The 17,346-nt window shown below is 46.7% G+C and overlaps 3 protein-coding genes and 1 non-coding gene across 4 annotated transcripts; 2 read left to right on the top strand and 2 right to left on the bottom strand.

Annotated features, from left to right (window-relative positions):
- Positions 1 to 322: 322 nt before the first annotated feature.
- BJ212DRAFT_1395000 (Alpha/Beta hydrolase protein) lies at positions 323 to 2,138 on the bottom strand. The gene is made up of 8 exons (XM_041337163.1): positions 1,750 to 2,138; positions 1,543 to 1,700; positions 1,444 to 1,486; positions 1,347 to 1,375; positions 1,229 to 1,296; positions 923 to 1,176; positions 710 to 872; positions 323 to 662 (listed from the first exon to the last, which is right to left on the bottom strand). Exons 1-8 carry the CDS (start codon positions 2,069 to 2,071, stop codon positions 497 to 499), a joined length of 1,203 nt encoding a protein of 400 aa, XP_041186710.1. The 5' UTR covers positions 2,072 to 2,138; the 3' UTR covers positions 323 to 496.
- Positions 2,139 to 10,502: 8,364 nt separating this feature from the next.
- On the bottom strand, positions 10,503 to 11,661 carry BJ212DRAFT_1284803 (S-adenosyl-L-methionine-dependent methyltransferase; the record flags this gene model as incomplete). The annotated part of the gene is made up of 5 exons (XM_041331847.1): positions 10,503 to 10,780; positions 10,829 to 11,036; positions 11,100 to 11,185; positions 11,250 to 11,438; positions 11,508 to 11,661. 5 exons carry the CDS (start codon positions 11,659 to 11,661, stop codon positions 10,503 to 10,505), a joined length of 915 nt encoding a protein of 304 aa, XP_041186709.1.
- A 1,032-nt stretch (positions 11,662 to 12,693) lies between these two features.
- BJ212DRAFT_1394970 (uncharacterized protein) lies at positions 12,694 to 14,418 on the top strand. Its single transcript, XM_041337162.1, has 4 exons — positions 12,694 to 12,792; positions 12,870 to 13,269; positions 13,320 to 13,825; positions 13,887 to 14,418. Exons 2-4 carry the CDS (start codon positions 13,001 to 13,003, stop codon positions 14,132 to 14,134), a joined length of 1,023 nt encoding a protein of 340 aa, XP_041186708.1. The 5' UTR covers positions 12,694 to 12,792; positions 12,870 to 13,000; the 3' UTR covers positions 14,135 to 14,418.
- Positions 14,382 to 14,463, top strand: BJ212DRAFT_t130. The gene has a single exon. It is a non-coding gene; the product is annotated as a tRNA-Arg (tRNA).
- Positions 14,464 to 17,346: the final 2,883 nt, after the last annotated feature.

The raw sequence follows: 17,346 nt of genomic DNA, 5'->3' as shown, positions 1-17,346 counted from the left end.
ATCGATAAACCGCTGTATGCTTTTCACAAACCCTGTTGCGGAGACTCTTGCGGTACCGGTGTTCAAACCTTGATAAATATATTTTTATGCCCGCTTGTTCCAACGAGCCATCGAACACGATCAGAACACTGAGAACACCAATCACTAACCTCACTTGCCTGAGGGGCACTCGACGAGCATTTTCTTGCATGGACGGCTCATAAGAAGATTAGGATTAGTCTATAGTTATTCATACATGTCATGTAGTCTAGTTCGAATGCAAACCCGTCAAAACCTATTCGAGGACCCAGGTGGGTGCAGCTAGAACTCTCAACAATCGCAGGCTAATGACTAACTAAGGTGCCAGGGAGTAAATTGCTACTTACCTTCTCACGTCAGCACAATTGAGCAGGGGCTGCGGCGCCCAAGGACCTCAATGAATGCATTCCTTGCAGTCCTAGAGAAAGCAAGCGGTAGAGTTCTGCGTACAAATGGCACTACACAGGAATAATGTTTGTCAAGCGTATCCAGTTCTTCCGGGGACAATTGCAAACGCAGGGCCCCCTTTCGCGAACATCTTCCGCACATCCCGAACAAGCTCTTCCGGCCGTTCAGTGGCAGCAAAATGGCCTCCTGTCTTATGATGGGACTCGAAAACAATGTTGTTCGACATGCGCAGCCACCTACACACTCATATTAGCTTCAATAAAGTTGATTGGCAGAAACGTACGCTGTGGGTAAAACTATGAGCTCCTTCGGGAAAAACGATGCTCCCATAGGAATAGTAGGGTTTGGACCTAAATCCTCGCAATCGCCACGCAATTCAAAGTAAATGCGGAGGGAGGCAGCGGGACCGGCGCGGGAGAACCAATACAATGAAACCCACGTCAGCACTATTGAAAACACAGGTGAGCAATATTCGAAAAAGCAATACTGCTGCTACCTTCATCATCAGACCAGTTGTAATTGTCGGACCAAAGGACTAGCTTCTCGTAGATCCAAGCAAGCAAGCCAACAGGGCTATCAGTGAGACTGTAACCGAGTGTCTGAGGCTGGGTGCTCTGTTGAGTGACATAGCCATATCCTTTGGTGCGGTACCATTTGGTGCGCTCGATGCCTGCCTTTTCCTCTATAGACCACGGGGTTAGCAAGAAAGACAAGAAAGACAGGGGTGATTTCCAGCTGGGCGGTTCAGGACTACATAGACGAGAATGAGTCGAGGTATGTGCTGAGCGAGAAAATGACATACATTGGAAAGTTGGTGTGCCATGCCTTGTGATGCCTCCCACCATACACAGAAGCCATTTTCCTAGTGATCTGAGAACACGTCAACGATAAGTCATGTCTGCTTGTAAAACATTGCTCACAAGGCCACCCCAGTCACCTCCCTGGGTAACTGTAAGAGAAATGAACAAATTCGTTGATCCATCGGAGGCGAATAATAGCTGTAACTTAACGACGTACCATACTCGTTGTACCCGAGAGCGATCATGAGTTTGTGAGCTACCTAGGTACACCAATCAACATGTAGAGAGCTTAGAACGTGTGATGAATAGTAATCACCTCGACATATTGATTCATACCAAAGCCTTGTTTGCGGGGAGCCTCCGAAAAGCCATAACCGGGTAAACTGAGCGCCACAACATGAAAGCTAGGATGTTCAGGGGCTGATGCAGTCAGGAGGGGCAAGATCTTCCCGACTTCCAAGAAGCTCCCAGGCCCTGTTTAAGGTCAGGAAATGTTGGTCTGCATGCATACGAAACGACTTGCATCCGTGACAAAACAACAGCGGAATGGCGTCAACAGATTCGCTCTTCTTGTGAACATAATGAATGTTCAGCGCGCCGAAACCATCCACGTCAATATCGCGGGTAAACATTGGTAGCGCTTCATTGATTTCCTTTTCATATTTGCGCCAGTCATACTCGTTCCTCCACCTCTCTGTGAGCCGCTTCATATCCGCCAGAGGTGGGCCATGCTTCCACCCCGCATCCTCCAGTTCATCCGGGAAAGTAGCGAGTTCAAGTTTGGCGCGGAGGGTGGTCAGTTTCTCGTCGGGGACGTCAATTTGGAAAGGAGTTTCAGACGACATGGTGGTCAAAGTGCAAGCGAGAGACGTGTATCTGGGTTACTGTAGTTCAAGTTCAATAGGAGGTACTGCATTAAGGAAGCTTCCCACCCGAAATTAGAGTCTTGACTCAGACTGAGTATATTTGTCATGATTGAGGTAAAACTACTTTGAAGTTGGGTTGAGTTTTGACCAAGTGCCGGCAAAGTGCTTGGCGCTCCCAGACACCTAGTTGCATCAAAGTTTCATAATACGTACTACTGACGAGACATCCTTCATAGTCAATATTGTACAGAGACTGCACATCCCAAGACAAACACGATTATCTCTGGCTGCACCATCGACCCTTCGCACAGCGTTCCGATGTGCTCTTTCTATTGCCCCTAGGTGGTTCTCGGTTACTTGTACCAACAATTGAATGCTCGACGACTTCCTGAATCTGCAAAGTTCAACACGATTACGTGACAGACGCGCGCACCGCAGCCCGCCATTATAAGTTAGATCGACTCACTTATTTCCCTATCAATTTTCGACGATAAAATTTTGTGGGGCCAGCTCACGCGTGACTTTGATCTTCGCTTTCTTGCAACATGGCATAGGAGCCTACTACCTTTTTTGAATATGTGACTCATGGTCAGATTTCGCTACCCTTACTATCTCTGGCCCAGAGTTGCAAAATGTTCTGAGCAGTTTTTCATAACACAACAACTACACAACATTAAAATAAGGAAACAGTAGGAGTACGTAGGATTTTATACAGACTTTGGGTGACTATCCATAGGCAAAATAATGCGGAATAGATTATGACGGACTTTGAAATATATTTATGAAAGATAATCTGTACAGAAAACACAACCATAACGCATCTGGAATAAAATAATTCAGTCAAAACTGCAATGGACGATCTACTACAGTATCATAATCTGGTGAATGACGGAGAAGAGACAGCATTTCTTGACAATGAAGAGGACGTGAGGATGTTAGCAGCTACGCTGGTTGCTGGAATAGAGCTTGCTCGACTTGATCGTGTCGAAACCCGGAACCCTAAGCGACTGTACCTTTGTCGTGCCCAGCTACTTCCTGACCCACATTGGAATACCCTGTGGCAAGTGTTGTATGTGAGTCAGACTGATCGCGCATTTATTACAACCATGGGCATTGATGTTTGAACATTTGAATTCATCCTTACTTCCGGCTTTGCCAGTCTGTGGTACCATAAGCCCATCACACGTCCTGATACCAACTCACATGGCATTCCACGCCTGAATTGCTGTTCACTCGATGCTGGTGGAGCACTTGGCCTCATGCTCCACTATCTCAACTCCACCATGCATGAGACTAGCCTCCAACAAATTTTTGCGTTGATCCCTGCCACTGTTTCTCGCTATCTCACCTCTGGACTGCCCATGCTCTTACAAACTCTATGCTCTATGGTTGATGCCACAATTTGATGGCCACAGGGACCTGATTTCGAGCGTTATAGTACCCTCGTAGTTGTGTGTCACTCACGCTTGCAAGGTGCTTTCGGAAGCATCGACAGGCTCAAACTCCCTGTGCAGACTTCAGACGATGTTGATATTGAAAATGCTACCTACAACGGATGGCTTTCCGAACATTTTATCAGTTCAGTCATAGCATTTTCTGCTGAAGGTGCGTTTTTTGGTCTTTCTCCAACAATTTGTACTCAATAGTTACTTTACAAAGGCGTTGTGATTGCGGCAAGGACGAATGCACCTGGCAGCTGGCACAACTCTCATCTCGCCTCTCACATCTATACTCAACTTCGACTCAACACACCTCCTGACTACTACATCGTCGCAGATACTGCGTTCCCTCATGGGATGACTTCCATTGATGGACGCATTCGCGCACCTCTGAAACATGGCCAAGTTTTGCATGGCTCAGCTGCTGAGATAGAGGAGCATATGGCATTCAACCGTGAACTACTCTCTTACCGTCAAACAGCAGAATGGGGCATGCGAGCTATCCAAGGTGCCTTTGGAAGGCTACGCATACCACTCGACATCGCTAACCAAGAAGCTCGCAGTGACCTTATCGAAATCTGTCTTTGGCTGCACAACCTGCGTGCCATGTGTGTTGGGATCAATCAGATACGGACTGTGTACATGAAGCATTGGCAGGCTACTGAGGATGATCTAGATGTGTGGCGAGACTTTGAAAATATGCTATTTTCAGAGCAGAGGAAGAAGGATCGAGTCTCGTGCTTCCATGTCATATTGGAATTCCAGTAGATACAACATGTAAAACTTGTAATGATGATATCAGATGAGGAATGCAATGCTGGTTTCAATGCAGATGAGATGGATGAGAAGGCAGACAGGAAAGACATTCGAGACAGAACGAGCACAGGATGTAGAACGTTGTAGCATCCAACCATCCAGTACCTGCAATGCTGATTTTGACGAAGATGATGAGACGGACGAGAGGTCAGACAAAGGGGAAGACAAAGGAAAAGACGTTCGAGACGGAATGAGCGCAAGATGTAGAATGTTGTAGCATCCAACTGTCCAGTACCTGCAATGCCAATTTCGATGGAGATGATGAGACGGACAAGAGGTCAGACAAAGGGGAAGACAAAGGAAAAGACATTCGAGACGGAACAAGCGCAAGACATAGAACGTTGTAGCATCCAACCATCCAGTACCTGCAATGCCGATTTCAATGGAGATGATGAGATGGACGAGAAGGCAGACAGGAAAGATGTTCAAGATGGAATGAGCACAAGACGCAGAATGGTGAGAAGCAGCAATCTTTGCATGGTACATTGGTACCCTAGGTACATTGTAAGCATCATAGCACAATCAAATCTCTACTGACCCCTCCTTTTGAATGGGCTTGATAGGCTCATCAGCGAAGTCCTCAAAATATGGGCGATCAGAATACTTGGGACGTCCAGAGGGGCCGCATCTTTGAAGGTGTGGTGGCTTGGGCCCCTCAGATGCGGTACTTTCACCTTCATCAGTAAGCCACCTAATGGATCCCCCACCCTCAGGGTACCACTCTTGATGCAAATTCTTGCGTTTGGGCATCCGAACATGCTGATGGCGTGTGGATCCGCTCATCTGCATCATCTTGATGTGAAGCTCGGCCCGATCACGTTCGCATTCAATGTCGTACATGCGAGCATGCAAATTGAAGAGTTGGCCATGCAGGGTTTCTGTAGTGGCTTGGGAATCACAGAGCTGCTGACTTTGGGTAAGTAGTTGCGTGGTGGCAAGGCTGCGATTGGCACGATCTTCGTCACAGTTGTGTTGGGTGGCTGGGTCAAATGCAGTGGAAAGTCGAGTGAGTAAATCCATAGCTGCCGCTCCTCGAGTATTGCAACGTGGAGCTGGGGCATCTGTACGAGGAGTGGAGCGGGCAATCGCTGTATGCTGAATTGGGGGGGAGGTATGCTCATCCTGGTTCTGGTCAGAGACGACAGAGTGACTGTCACCATCTTCCATGGCGTCATAATCTGTGTCATGCAGGTCACAGGTTCCTGTGTGCTCATTAATGAGTTGTTTGATGTGATGGGCATGTGTGACTTCCGGAGGGCACACACCATCTCCAGTCGGCTTTGTAGTCTTGACCAACTGTAGTTCTACTTGTGAGCAATGTCACAGTCATGAGACAAGTTGAATCTTACCTGTTTGAACTTTGTTTTGAGTGAAGTGAGTTTGCATTCAGGCTGATGGTTCACCTTGGCCCATTGGCCGAACTTAACTTGAACAGTCTGCCACCCGTGTTGACCAAGAGGGAGCTCATCATGGACTATGTCGAGGAGACTTTTAACGTCCAAGGCAGTATAATTGTTGGACCCCTGAGGGCGGCCTCACCTCACTCGTGCTTCCACTTCATCATCCTCATCTCTGTCCTCTCGAGAACACTTCTTTGGGTTAGCGTATCCAGCATTCTCCTTCTCCTTGCCTTTGCCCCTTGGGGCTTTGGCCTTGCAACAAGCGCCTGCTGTTTTGGTGGCTGGAGTATAGCCGCAGGCCTCCACAATACTGGCAGGGTAAATCAAGTCCATATCGTCAGAGTGAGGTAGGGGGAGGAGCGCAGGGTTAGCTATATTCGTGGTTGGCGCCTCATGTAGAGCAGGGCGAGAACTGGATGCCAGCAAGGGTGGAGGTGTGCCTTTGTGGGACTGGAAGGCTGGAGTGAGTGCATGGGTAGAAGCAGGCTGCATGTATACAGTGGCTCAAAAAACTGTCCGCATGTTTTGACATTTTTCACTATCTATGATATTGTGTGAGAACTCACAAATGCCTCAAGGACATGGTTATACCACATTGTAGTATGGCTTCAGGGCTTTCATTTGAGCCCTACACCGTGGGAATCGGTGGAGATATGGTGGAGATACAAGGCTCACAAAATGGTGACTCATGCGGACAGTTTTTTGAGCACATATTAAAACTATATAAATCATCATTTATGACACCATAACAATCATGCCACCATTAAATAAATTATAAAGTGGTGTCATTATGTCATTTTAAAACCATATCTAACTATACAAACCAAAAATTTCCATATGTCATGGTTATATTCACTATAAAAGCCACCCCCCCTGCTCAAAGGGATAATATCCTCTCTCTTTCCTATTCTGGCCTCTCTGCTTGTCAAATTTCCTCTAGAACTGGAGTATGCAAGTCCACTGTGGCCAAGTTCATCAAAGAAAGTCACACAGACAAGGAAAACTTCTGTGAAGGGCGTCCATCCAAGCTCACCTCTACTGATAGGAGGGCTATTATTCAACATATCACTACGGGAAAGGCTGATAATGCTGTCCAGGTCACCTATTACATCAATTCCACCATCAAATTCCCTGTCTCTTCACACACTGTGAGAAACATTCTCAAGACAGCTCATCTCAGGTCAGTAACAAGGAAGAAAAGGCTCTCCTCTCTATCACACATATGCAGAGATGACTAACCTTTGCCTTAGCCCATCAGAATTGGATTACATGGACTGGAAGCATGTTATATGATCATATAAGACCACAATAAATAGGATTGGGTCAGATGGCAAGGTATATATGTGAAAAAAGAAGGGTGCTAGTCCTCTCTGCATATGTGTGATAGAGAGGAGAGCCTTTTCTTCCTTGTTACTGACCTGAGATGAGCTGTCTTGAGAATGTTTCTCACAGTGTGTGAAGAGACAGGGAATTTGATGGTGGAATTGATGTAATAGGTGACCTGGACAGCATTATCAGCCTTTCCCGTAGTGATATGTTGAATAATAGCCCTCCTATCAGTAGAGGTGAGCTTGGATGGACGCCCTTCACAGAAGTTTTCCTTGTCTGTGTGACTTTCTTTGATGAACTTGGCCACAGTGGACTTGCATACTCCAGTTCTAGAGGAAATTTGACAAGCAGAGAGGCCAGAATAGGAAAGAGAGAGGATATTATCCCTTTGAGCAGGGGGGGTGGCTTTTATAGTGAATATAACCATGACATATGGAAATTTTTGGTTTGTATAGTTAGATATGGTTTTAAAATGACATAATGACACCACTTTATAATTTATTTAATGGTGGCATGATTGTTATGGTGTCATAAATGATGATTTATATAGTTTTAATATGTGCTCAAAAAACTGTCCGCATGAGTCACCATTTTGTGAGCCTTGTATCTCCACCATATCTCCACCGATTCCCACGGTGTAGGGCTCAAATGAAAGCCCTGAAGCCATACTACAATGTGGTATAACCATGTCCTTGAGGCATTTGTGAGTTCTCACACAATATCATAGATAGTGAAAAATGTCAAAACATGCGGACAGTTTTTTGAGCCACTGTATAGTTAGTTGAGTCAAAAACATCATATGATACTCGACGTACCTGATAACCTGGACCGTTGCCATGTTTGAACCGAAAGGACCGATCAGTTGTAAGAGTCTATAGTAAGTCGAGTATCAGCCACCAGTAAACAATTGTTTGATAAGACTTACTTTGCAGATGCCTGGATGAGACACCCAAGCACCAAAATTATCACGGGCAAATGCATTTCCAGCGTGGTCATAGCGTAATTCGGGGTAAGATGGGGTACTACCAGGAGGTATCATCATGGATTGTGGAGGGGGAATGTCAGACATTGCACGCTGTAGTTTTAATGAAAATAATGCTTACCTTGTTGTCCTCCAATGCGTGCTTTTATACGTCTCAAAAACCTGAACTGTCAGATGCATAAATGATTCTAGATGTTTGTAGTTAGTAGAACGGCCCTGTGGTGGTTGCACGAATACGTTAGTACACACATGGAATAAAGTATTTAATGACAAAAAAACAGTCGCAGTAACTTGGGGAACGAATGGTTTTTGCGACTCTAGACTTATAGGGAGAGAATGGTGTCAGCACTGCTCACCTCGTACCCTGGCCAGTCACAGTGGTACGTGTTGGCGTCATCTGCTGATAGTAATCTTAAAACTTCAGCTGAAAACTTCACCAGGGAGCTCAGGGATTGGACTGTGTATATTGGAAAATGTTTGGACCAGGTAGCAACTATCGCCATGCTGAACATGTGTCAGGCGGGGACCTTCAAGTATGATTAGTCAGCGGATAGCTTGGGCGTAGTGGCCCAAAATGGTTTTAATCCGTCGTTTATAATCCGGAATAATCTGTAAGGGGGTCAGAAAATAATGTTTTGCAAATTCGACGCAAATGGACAGCGGCATCGTGGCACAATTTCCTTAAATGGTCTTTTTTATTCTATCTTATTTTATTCCGCAATATTTCAGCCTACGGATAGTCACCCTTTAAGGCTATGTAAAAAAAAATCAAGAAATTTGTCAAGGCTACGTTGCCAGAGAGAAGCCAGTGCAAAACAGCGTTTGAGCACAGAGTTGCAAAATTTCCCACCTGCATAGAAGTCATTGTGTCACACTATGTCATGCTGCAGTTTTAATTCTCCAATGAACGAAACCGGCGCATTTGACAAGGATTCCGAAGGCTTTCGTTCAGCATTGAAACTTGTATTTCTAACATAAAAGTATGCTTTTGTACTGTAAGGTATTAACTAGATAGGTATAATATATTATGGGTGATGTTCGAGAAAGCCTCTGACCCACTTCTCGCGAGGCTTAGTTTTGCCATGACACAATACAGCTGCCTTGCTTTGAATTGTGTGCTTGCTGAGTGGATGCCCCATGGAGCTGAGTAATTTGATCCAGTCAACAAGCACATTTTCCAATTCCAGTGATAGGAGCTGTTGCTCAATATGAGCCTTGTGGTATGACTGACTCTTGCCAAGATACCGCCGCTGAAGGGTGTTGTATGGGACTTTGTGCTCTGTTGCAACAGTGCGAACGTTAGGAGAAGGAGAAGCATGTAGAATAGTGCAGGCATGTTGAATCTTATCTTCAAGCTCTTGAGAAAACTTGGAGGGTCGGTTTCTCTTTGGCATGTGACCAGCACTGCAAGACTGTTCACAGATATGAGTAAGTGCGCGCACATGTGTTAGCCGAGTTCCTGAGTGGTGCTTTACAACTCCGAACACAAGCTCACCCCTCCTGTCACGTTTTGCATCTTGATAGTACAACATTTATGGCTCTCAACATAACACAGTTTTCATGTCAGAAAAAATTAGAGCAGTGCTAGAAGGCAATGTAGAATCACTAGTAAAATTTCTGAATTTTTTGGCACATGTAATGGCTCTCCTCTGACAGATTGGTGCAGAAAGTGCATGTTCCACACTGTATTTCACTGCCACAAGCACTTCCAGTTCATTTTTCATGAAATAAAAAATAAATACAGCAAGCTATATACTAATCATCCTCTAGAATCATTGTGCAAAGGAAATGAGTGGAAGATGAGCATGCTATGTTGTGATTTGCAACTCTGGGCCAAAGATAGTATCGCCTCCGAATAGGCCCGTAGTACAGCACTAGTAGGCTTTTACGGACTTAACGAGAGTAACAGAAGTGTACCCCCAAGGTCTGCTATAATCAGTCCACGTGAAATAGAGTTGCCTACGTTGACCGGCGCAACGGTTGGAGGTGTTCATTGTCTCGTTTAGAACTTCGACAACATACCTGCTGGCAGTTCGCGTGCTCTGGAGGCTAAACAAAGTTGTAACGTGAAGCTTGTCTAGCTGAATCCTACGGCTTGAATAAAGAAGTTCAGTAACCCGGAAAACACTGCCAACCGGGGGCCACGATAACACTGATATGGACATGTTGATTGTCAGCTAGTTCGTCGCCAAATTCAAACGAGGGCCTCATTACGGCCAGGCGAACTAATCCGACAAGACTCACCAGTAATAGCCTAGTGATCCACTAACGTTCAAGGCAGTGTGACGTAGGTTTAGTACTGCATCCAATAAGATTTTGGAGATATAACAGTCTCGCTAGTCTTCTGAATCACGGTATTTCCAATTGCCTAGATAGTCTCTAGTCAGATGATTTGCAAGCCGCCAACAAAGGGAAACCCGCCCTCAATAGCACTAAGCATCATCTTACGCTCTCTTAACCATTATCATCGCCAATGGCCATTCAATGTCTACTTCATCTTGTCCTCCGACGGCTCTCCCATCCTCCCGCTCGGCACCCTCCATAAGATCCTTCCAGAGCCGCACTGCAACATTTCCACGTGGGTTTTCCGCATCCGTGGGGTTGTGCTGACGGAACGTGTGCAACGCGCTCCACGTATTAAGATAAGATAGCAGGTCATCCCACGTCATTTTCTTGTGCATGATCACAGAGTGTGGGGAAGGGAGAGATGGGTAGTGGTCGCCTGCGATGTGTTAATACGGTGTCGCATGACGATAGGTCCAAGACAAACCTGTGAAGAAGACTCTCTCGAAATCACTGAACGCGCCGGGCACAACTTCATTGCCTTCTGATACGTCAAGCAAGTGATTATCCAGAATCGAACGACCGGGTTGTTCCCAATATGGGCCAAGGCTGTTCAGCGGGTCAATACCTTCGACATAAGCGTCGACTTGCTGTGTGAGTGACGGATAGCGAGTGAAGCGGAGCTTGGAGTAACCCTAAGTTAAGCAACATGTTAGGAGTGACTGGACAAGTAATGGCTCGGAGATGGGAATACATACCCAGAATGCAGCACTCCCATTCTTCCTCAGCACCCTTGCGACCTCGGGCCATATTTTGTTCCAATTGAACCAATGGCTTGCCTGGGCTACAAGCACGCAGACATCATGAACAAACAGTACCATCGAGTTTCTCCTGTCTAACACACACACCGGAAATGATTAGATCCACACTGCTATCCTCCAAGAATGACAGATTCTCTGCACTCCCGTGTACGTACTTCAATTGACCAGTGCTCGATGACTTTTCCTCAAGGGTACCTTGAGCAACTTCAATCATCTTAGAGCTTGGGTCGACGCCAGTGACGCACTTGAAGGGTGTGAGCTCGACTGTTGCTTGACCTAGAATCCCGAATCATCAACAATATGTCAAAGTTCAAGTCCTTCAAATTGAGTACAGCCAGAACTAACCTGTCCCACAACCAACGTCTACTGCTCTATCCCATCTTGCACCCTTATTGCGCTCGTGGTACCGGAATATGAAGTCAAACAGGGACCTAGGGTAGGTCGGTCTGAAAGTCGCATAGATGGTGCTGTCAAAGGAGGATTCGCTGAAAGTCGCCATTGCAGAGGCAGCGAGTGTCCACGTAGTCGACGATGTCACTTAAGGTCTATTCATGAGGACGCACAAGTAGTATAAATACCCAAAGAGCGAGGTCGATGGTCTTGAAATCGATGACGGCCAATGCAAATATTGTCGTCGGTGCTATCGGAAGTACTTACATATTGGGCACCCCTTGGTATAGAACTTCGAAGGAACGGCTATCGAGGTCTGAAGATCTGACGACGAGAGACTACGGGCATCCGTGATCAGCCTGGCATAGCCTATAGGTCCAGCAGTCCAGGCTGCCGATACATCACCATAGGTGAGTATGATGCATGAAATGGAATCATTTTGATTGTCCTATTGAACGTTTAGTGCTCCTGCGCGATGTGCTGTTGTATTGACGGTAGGTCGTCTTGCAGCGCGTGTCAGTGCTGGTGGTAACAGAGTATTTGAGAACTCGAGGCGAACGACTCGAACCAAACAAGAGGGTGTCCGCCGCCAGGCATCGCAGTGGTCCCTACACATTTCGAAAATTTCATACCTCAGGTTACCGTTAAAGAAACAAATGGTGGCTCGTAAATAGTATGGGTCTGCAAAAGGTGTTGGGGGGTAAGAAACCTTGGTTGTGCTAGGACGGACGTCGGACCGCTGGACTAATTTGAGAATTCCCATTTCTTGGCCATCTTCTTATCGCGCCGGTATAGGGATCTGATACGTGGTGTTTTGCGCGTACCTTGGTTTAGTAAATAGTATTACAGCAGATTTCATTACAAAAATGTTATGTAAATATTCCTGGGAATAATGTAGATGATACGGTATAATATGTCTGGAAGATGGATTGAGGCCCTCCTAGACAGCGGTATGTGCCAGGCGGGCATGTCAAATGTTCCAAAGTCACTGAACACGGACAGGACAGTCAAGTTGGTCAAGACCTCTCGAGACTCGGACAGATATATCATTCCGCCAATAAGGCCGCAATATTTGCTGGTGAATCGCTTCTTTTTGTACATGACCAAATTTTCACAGGACTATCGTGCACGTTCGTTTGACACGAACAACGTGCAGCCAAAGTCAGTCCTAGTAGGCCTCTTAAGTTATCCAGTACTGTCGCCGTCAGAAAGCTGTTCACGGCACTGCGGGTTCATTCACGTTCGTGTGGGCGACTCTGGGGTGATGACCCGAGTCAGTCCTCCATGTCCTTATATTGACCAAAATGGGTTTTTCAGGTCGCGAAGTTCGAAAATTCGATGCTTGGCACATGGGTAAACGTGCCATAAACTGTCATTGGCTCCTTAAAATTACAACTCGATGAGCGGGAGATAAGTTGGCTCCTTCCTCGCCCCTTCACGTCCGTGCCATGTTCGACGTGTCCATCGAGGATGCGATACCCCCTGCATTCCTATACTCATTTCTAGCGCTGATAGTGGCTTATCATATCTTTGCGCCTCTGTGTTCCACCGTGAAACAACGATCATGGATATTGACCACAATCAGTAGCGCTGCGATGTCTCTGTCAAGTTTACCTCTTTTCTTTCGCTATGCCAGTTCTCGTGGAGATTTAAGAGAGATAAAGTCAACACTTTGGACGGAGAATACAGGTCGATTCTTTCAAGCATATCTTGTCGCGTGGGTCCAAGTTTGCCGCTCCTGAAACGTGTGCTGATATGATGGATTAGAGACCTATTGATGGGCGTGATTTACTACCGTAGCAAGGTTAACTTGTTAACAGGCTGGATTCATCACACGACATACATTTTCATTGTCGGGTATTCCTGTCATATGGGCTGGAGTCATCTGTTTGCACTGTGTGCGGTGATGGAGGTGAAACTCCAATTCTCATGGCTCGCGTCTGCACACATTGAGAGCGCTAACTTGATACAGGTACCTACCTTCATTATGGCTATTGCGAGTCTCAACTCTCGCTTCCGCTCGGATGTAATTTTCGCATTGTCGTTTTTTGCGACTCGTATCGTTCTTCATATATTTCTATGCGCATCGATGGTCGCCAGCCGGCACAATGTCACGAATGATTCGTTTGGCCCAAGTATCATCATGGCTGGCATCTTCCCTCTTCACGCATTCTGGTTTTACGGGTGCCTGAAGGGGTTCGTCAAGCACGCCAAATCTGTAAAGCCTCAGCCCGTCAAGCAAAGCATTGTTACGGCATCTCCAAGTCCGTCAGGTCAGTCGCCCTGCTTGTACTTCACATCCTGTCACTGAGCCCCAGGGCTGCGCTTATTTAGGGTTTACTTCCTTACGTGCAAGGTCTTGGACACTGCCACGCCGCCGTGGCTCGCTTAGGCAGGCTGTTCGCGCTTGGGACAGGCTTGAGCTCAGAAAGGCAGCCGGACGTTTCGGGGATGTGCAGCGCCGTCTAAGGGCTTCATTACCTGCGGCGCGCGAACGTGTGTATGCTTATGTTGGATTAGAGTGGCCCCCGAGTGGAGAGCCACAACGGACTGGTGTTGTGAAGACTGAATCCTCTTTGTGATATAAAGACAATTTACAAGGTGTGGTGTCTATTCGTCCTTTATACCTCGATGGTTTATGCGGGATAACTTTATATTATGCAACTCTATACCCATACCCCTGTAATAATAGTGTATCAGGACACTAACGAGCTTTACGACCTCTATGCCTTTTACCATTATGTTTATGCTGTAGACGCCTGTAGATTTCTGCCTTATGTATTCGATGGGACGTCTTCTGAAAACATTTGTAAGTCACCGTTGTGGTATGGCCGCCTGGCGAAATGGCATCGCGTCTGACTACGATAGTATGGCGATCAGGAGATTGCAGGTTCGACCCCTGCGGTGGTCATTTTTGGCGCTTGTTTTGAGCACCGACTCCCACGGGGACTGCAGAAAACGTGCACGTTGGACCTGTAGGAAACTCCCACGGTAAGGAGGGAGGGATCTGTTTGAATTCATTGTACAGTGTCTGTCATGAGTTTGAGTACGCGCTCTTTTACCAGTTGGCAGTGGTCTTTTATTTTCTCCTTATTGTCTTTTCTCCTGCTTCATCGTAAGTCATGTGTCCTATATTTATGTTCCCGTTCCCTCACCGTCCAACAGTGTATGGTGTTCGTTTCGAAGGTACTGTGCCATGTTGCACGCACCCTTGGTGAATGTTATTGTCTACATTCAGTTGCGCATGTGCTCTCAGACTACCCCATATACTGTGATGCTGTTTATTACCCCAAATACCATCTGTTGTGCCCGAACTTGGCTGTCAAGAGCTCTTATTGAACATTTGCCACACATCTCTGCACGGAGACGCCCAAATCCCTTTTTCGGCTCGGAAACGACCGCAACAGGGTCCTCAGTGAGTGGGTTTTAGGACGTGCTAAAGGCCACGAGACTCCAGGTCTGAAGCTTCCTACCCTTCCACTAGCCCTCGCCCAACCGTAAACTACCCTGCCGGTGGGCCATGGTCATTGGACACAGTCGTGCGACAGGTCCTGTACTCCCACTAGGCACATAGGCTCAGTAGTATCCTTCCTAAATAGAAGGCGCAGTCAGGGTAGCGGTAGCCCCCTGATGAGAACTTTCGCAGGTTCGAAACCGCTGCCATCCCCCGCCACCTAGCGTCCCTCTTGCCCTAGCTAACAGGCCCTTATCCTAGGAGACGGGTGACCGCAGTGGTCGCTAAGGAGCTTCGCTTATCCAAGGTCAGTCACTATTCATGCAATACGTGATTTGCAGGTTGTGTCGCCTTTGACAGTGACCCAGTTGTAGTGACTGACCAGCACGTTTCGCGTGTGTCTCTCTTAACGCATTTGAAGCTTCCACTTACACTCATTGTGCTATTGTGCCGACTGGCTTCTGGCCGTTCTGCTGATGTGCAGTCGTGTGTTCTTACCACTCTTAACTGTTTATCCCTTTGCTAAGGCGCGATGGAGACCATATATATTTAGGAAGAATTGGCGTCACAGTGAGAGAAAACAAGTGGACGAACGGGAGGTTTCTACTGAGCAGGACATGGGTTAGGGGATAAAATTTTCGTGGTGTTGACATATTGGAAATTGAGAGAAACAACATTGAAGATATTGACGGGGACACAACACAGGAGTGGGAAAGATAGCGACGGAGATGAGTGAAAAATTGACAGGAAAATGGAAAGTGGAATAGGCCTGGCGGAGTCGGGGACTGGCGCATCAGCGGCGCTATGATGTACATAAAATCCTAGATAGCAAGTCAGTGCCTCTGAGGCACCTATCCGAAGAAGATGCTTTTACGGTGCCTGTGGTGTTCCAGGGGAATCTGTGACCCGTCAGACCTGGCTATCTTTTCAATTGAAGGCTTACTAGTAAGATAGTGTATCTACTCGAACTTTATATTTCAGGGTTGTGTTATTTGTTCTATTTCATCTTCTTGGTTCCTCGGGGGCGTCTAGATTAATTCGCAGCGTGAATTATTCTGGCCAATGGCCCGCCTATCTTAGAGTTACAGCCATATTCGATCGGCTGAAAGCTGAAGAAAGGTCGATGCGCTCACTCAGTCACTTAGTGATTCTGTTCGGTATTCGTGATTATTATATATATATTTCCGATGAGCACCAGGATGTGATGCTATCTTTAAGGAGCCGCTGTATTTCGTACCTGGCTCTATAGCTAGTTTTTCTTCATATAATTCCCGCTACCGTAAGGGACTGGATCTCATGATAATTCGTGATCGTCGTGGTGGATTGCGAGATCCTGCCAAACATGTGCAATTACTTGTTTTGGGTCGAGCTGTGCTTACACAAACAGGCAACTACTACGTAGATCGTTCTTGGTTGTCGATCTCAAAATACATCTGTTTGGCTGTCTTCGCAAATACTTTTGTACTCCCTTTGCGTTTGAGCTTTGTCCCTCGTCCCAGAATTCCGGGAATCGCCTACTCTCGCATCGCTGTGTCATTCATGTCAGCCTTCATTGGGCTCCTTCCTGTTAGCGTATCGCTTGATCCCCTGCCCTCTCATCTTCTGGTGTCGGACTTTCCGTCATCCGTCGATCATTCGCATCCTGGTGAATGATGTGTCTCGCACTGTGGATCAATTATCTTAACAGGGGCTGTGCAAATGAGTGCACGGCCCGGGGAGCATGTCGGCTGGCCGAAAAGCGAGGCCGGGCCGATGTGCTCCAACCTCCCCTGCTCCAGTTATGACCATCTAATCAAGATATCAGACACATGCGACTGTGGACAGTAACATCATTATTATGATACATAGATCGAGTGCTGCTCATATGGTATAGGACTGGGATGCATCTGGCAAGGACAAGCGTGAAAACCGAAGTTCCTGCAACAAAAGTTAGAGGTTCGCATAGCGGCAGGATATACCGTGATTGCGTTCGAACGAACTCGAGACATCTGACTCAAAGATACGTGTCGACATCCTCGGCGAGCTGCTGCACGAAAAATTATGCGGGTAATTGTGACAGAGGCATCGTCATAATTCGGAGTATTGTCTCTCAGGTAGAATGAGACGACCAAGATATTGCAAATCTGTATGTCTTTCCTGTTACTTCAATTTGTGATTAGTCCTTTCCTCCCGTGTTTTTATCCCTCTTACCGACATCTTCCTTCCAGGATCCCGTTGCTGGACGTGACACAGAATTTGGCACCTGATGCATTGACTGTCGTGTCTGCTACAACGAAACATTTCCATCAGAAGCTCTAAGACTCCGTGTCATCGTACTCTTGAAAGCTGACAAAGACACGC

Source organism: Suillus subaureus (assembly GCF_016647635.1).
Source record: "Suillus subaureus strain MN1 chromosome Unknown BJ212scaffold_63, whole genome shotgun sequence".
NCBI lineage: Eukaryota > Fungi > Basidiomycota > Agaricomycetes > Boletales > Suillaceae > Suillus > Suillus subaureus.
This window is presented reverse-complemented; position numbering and strand designations above follow the sequence as displayed.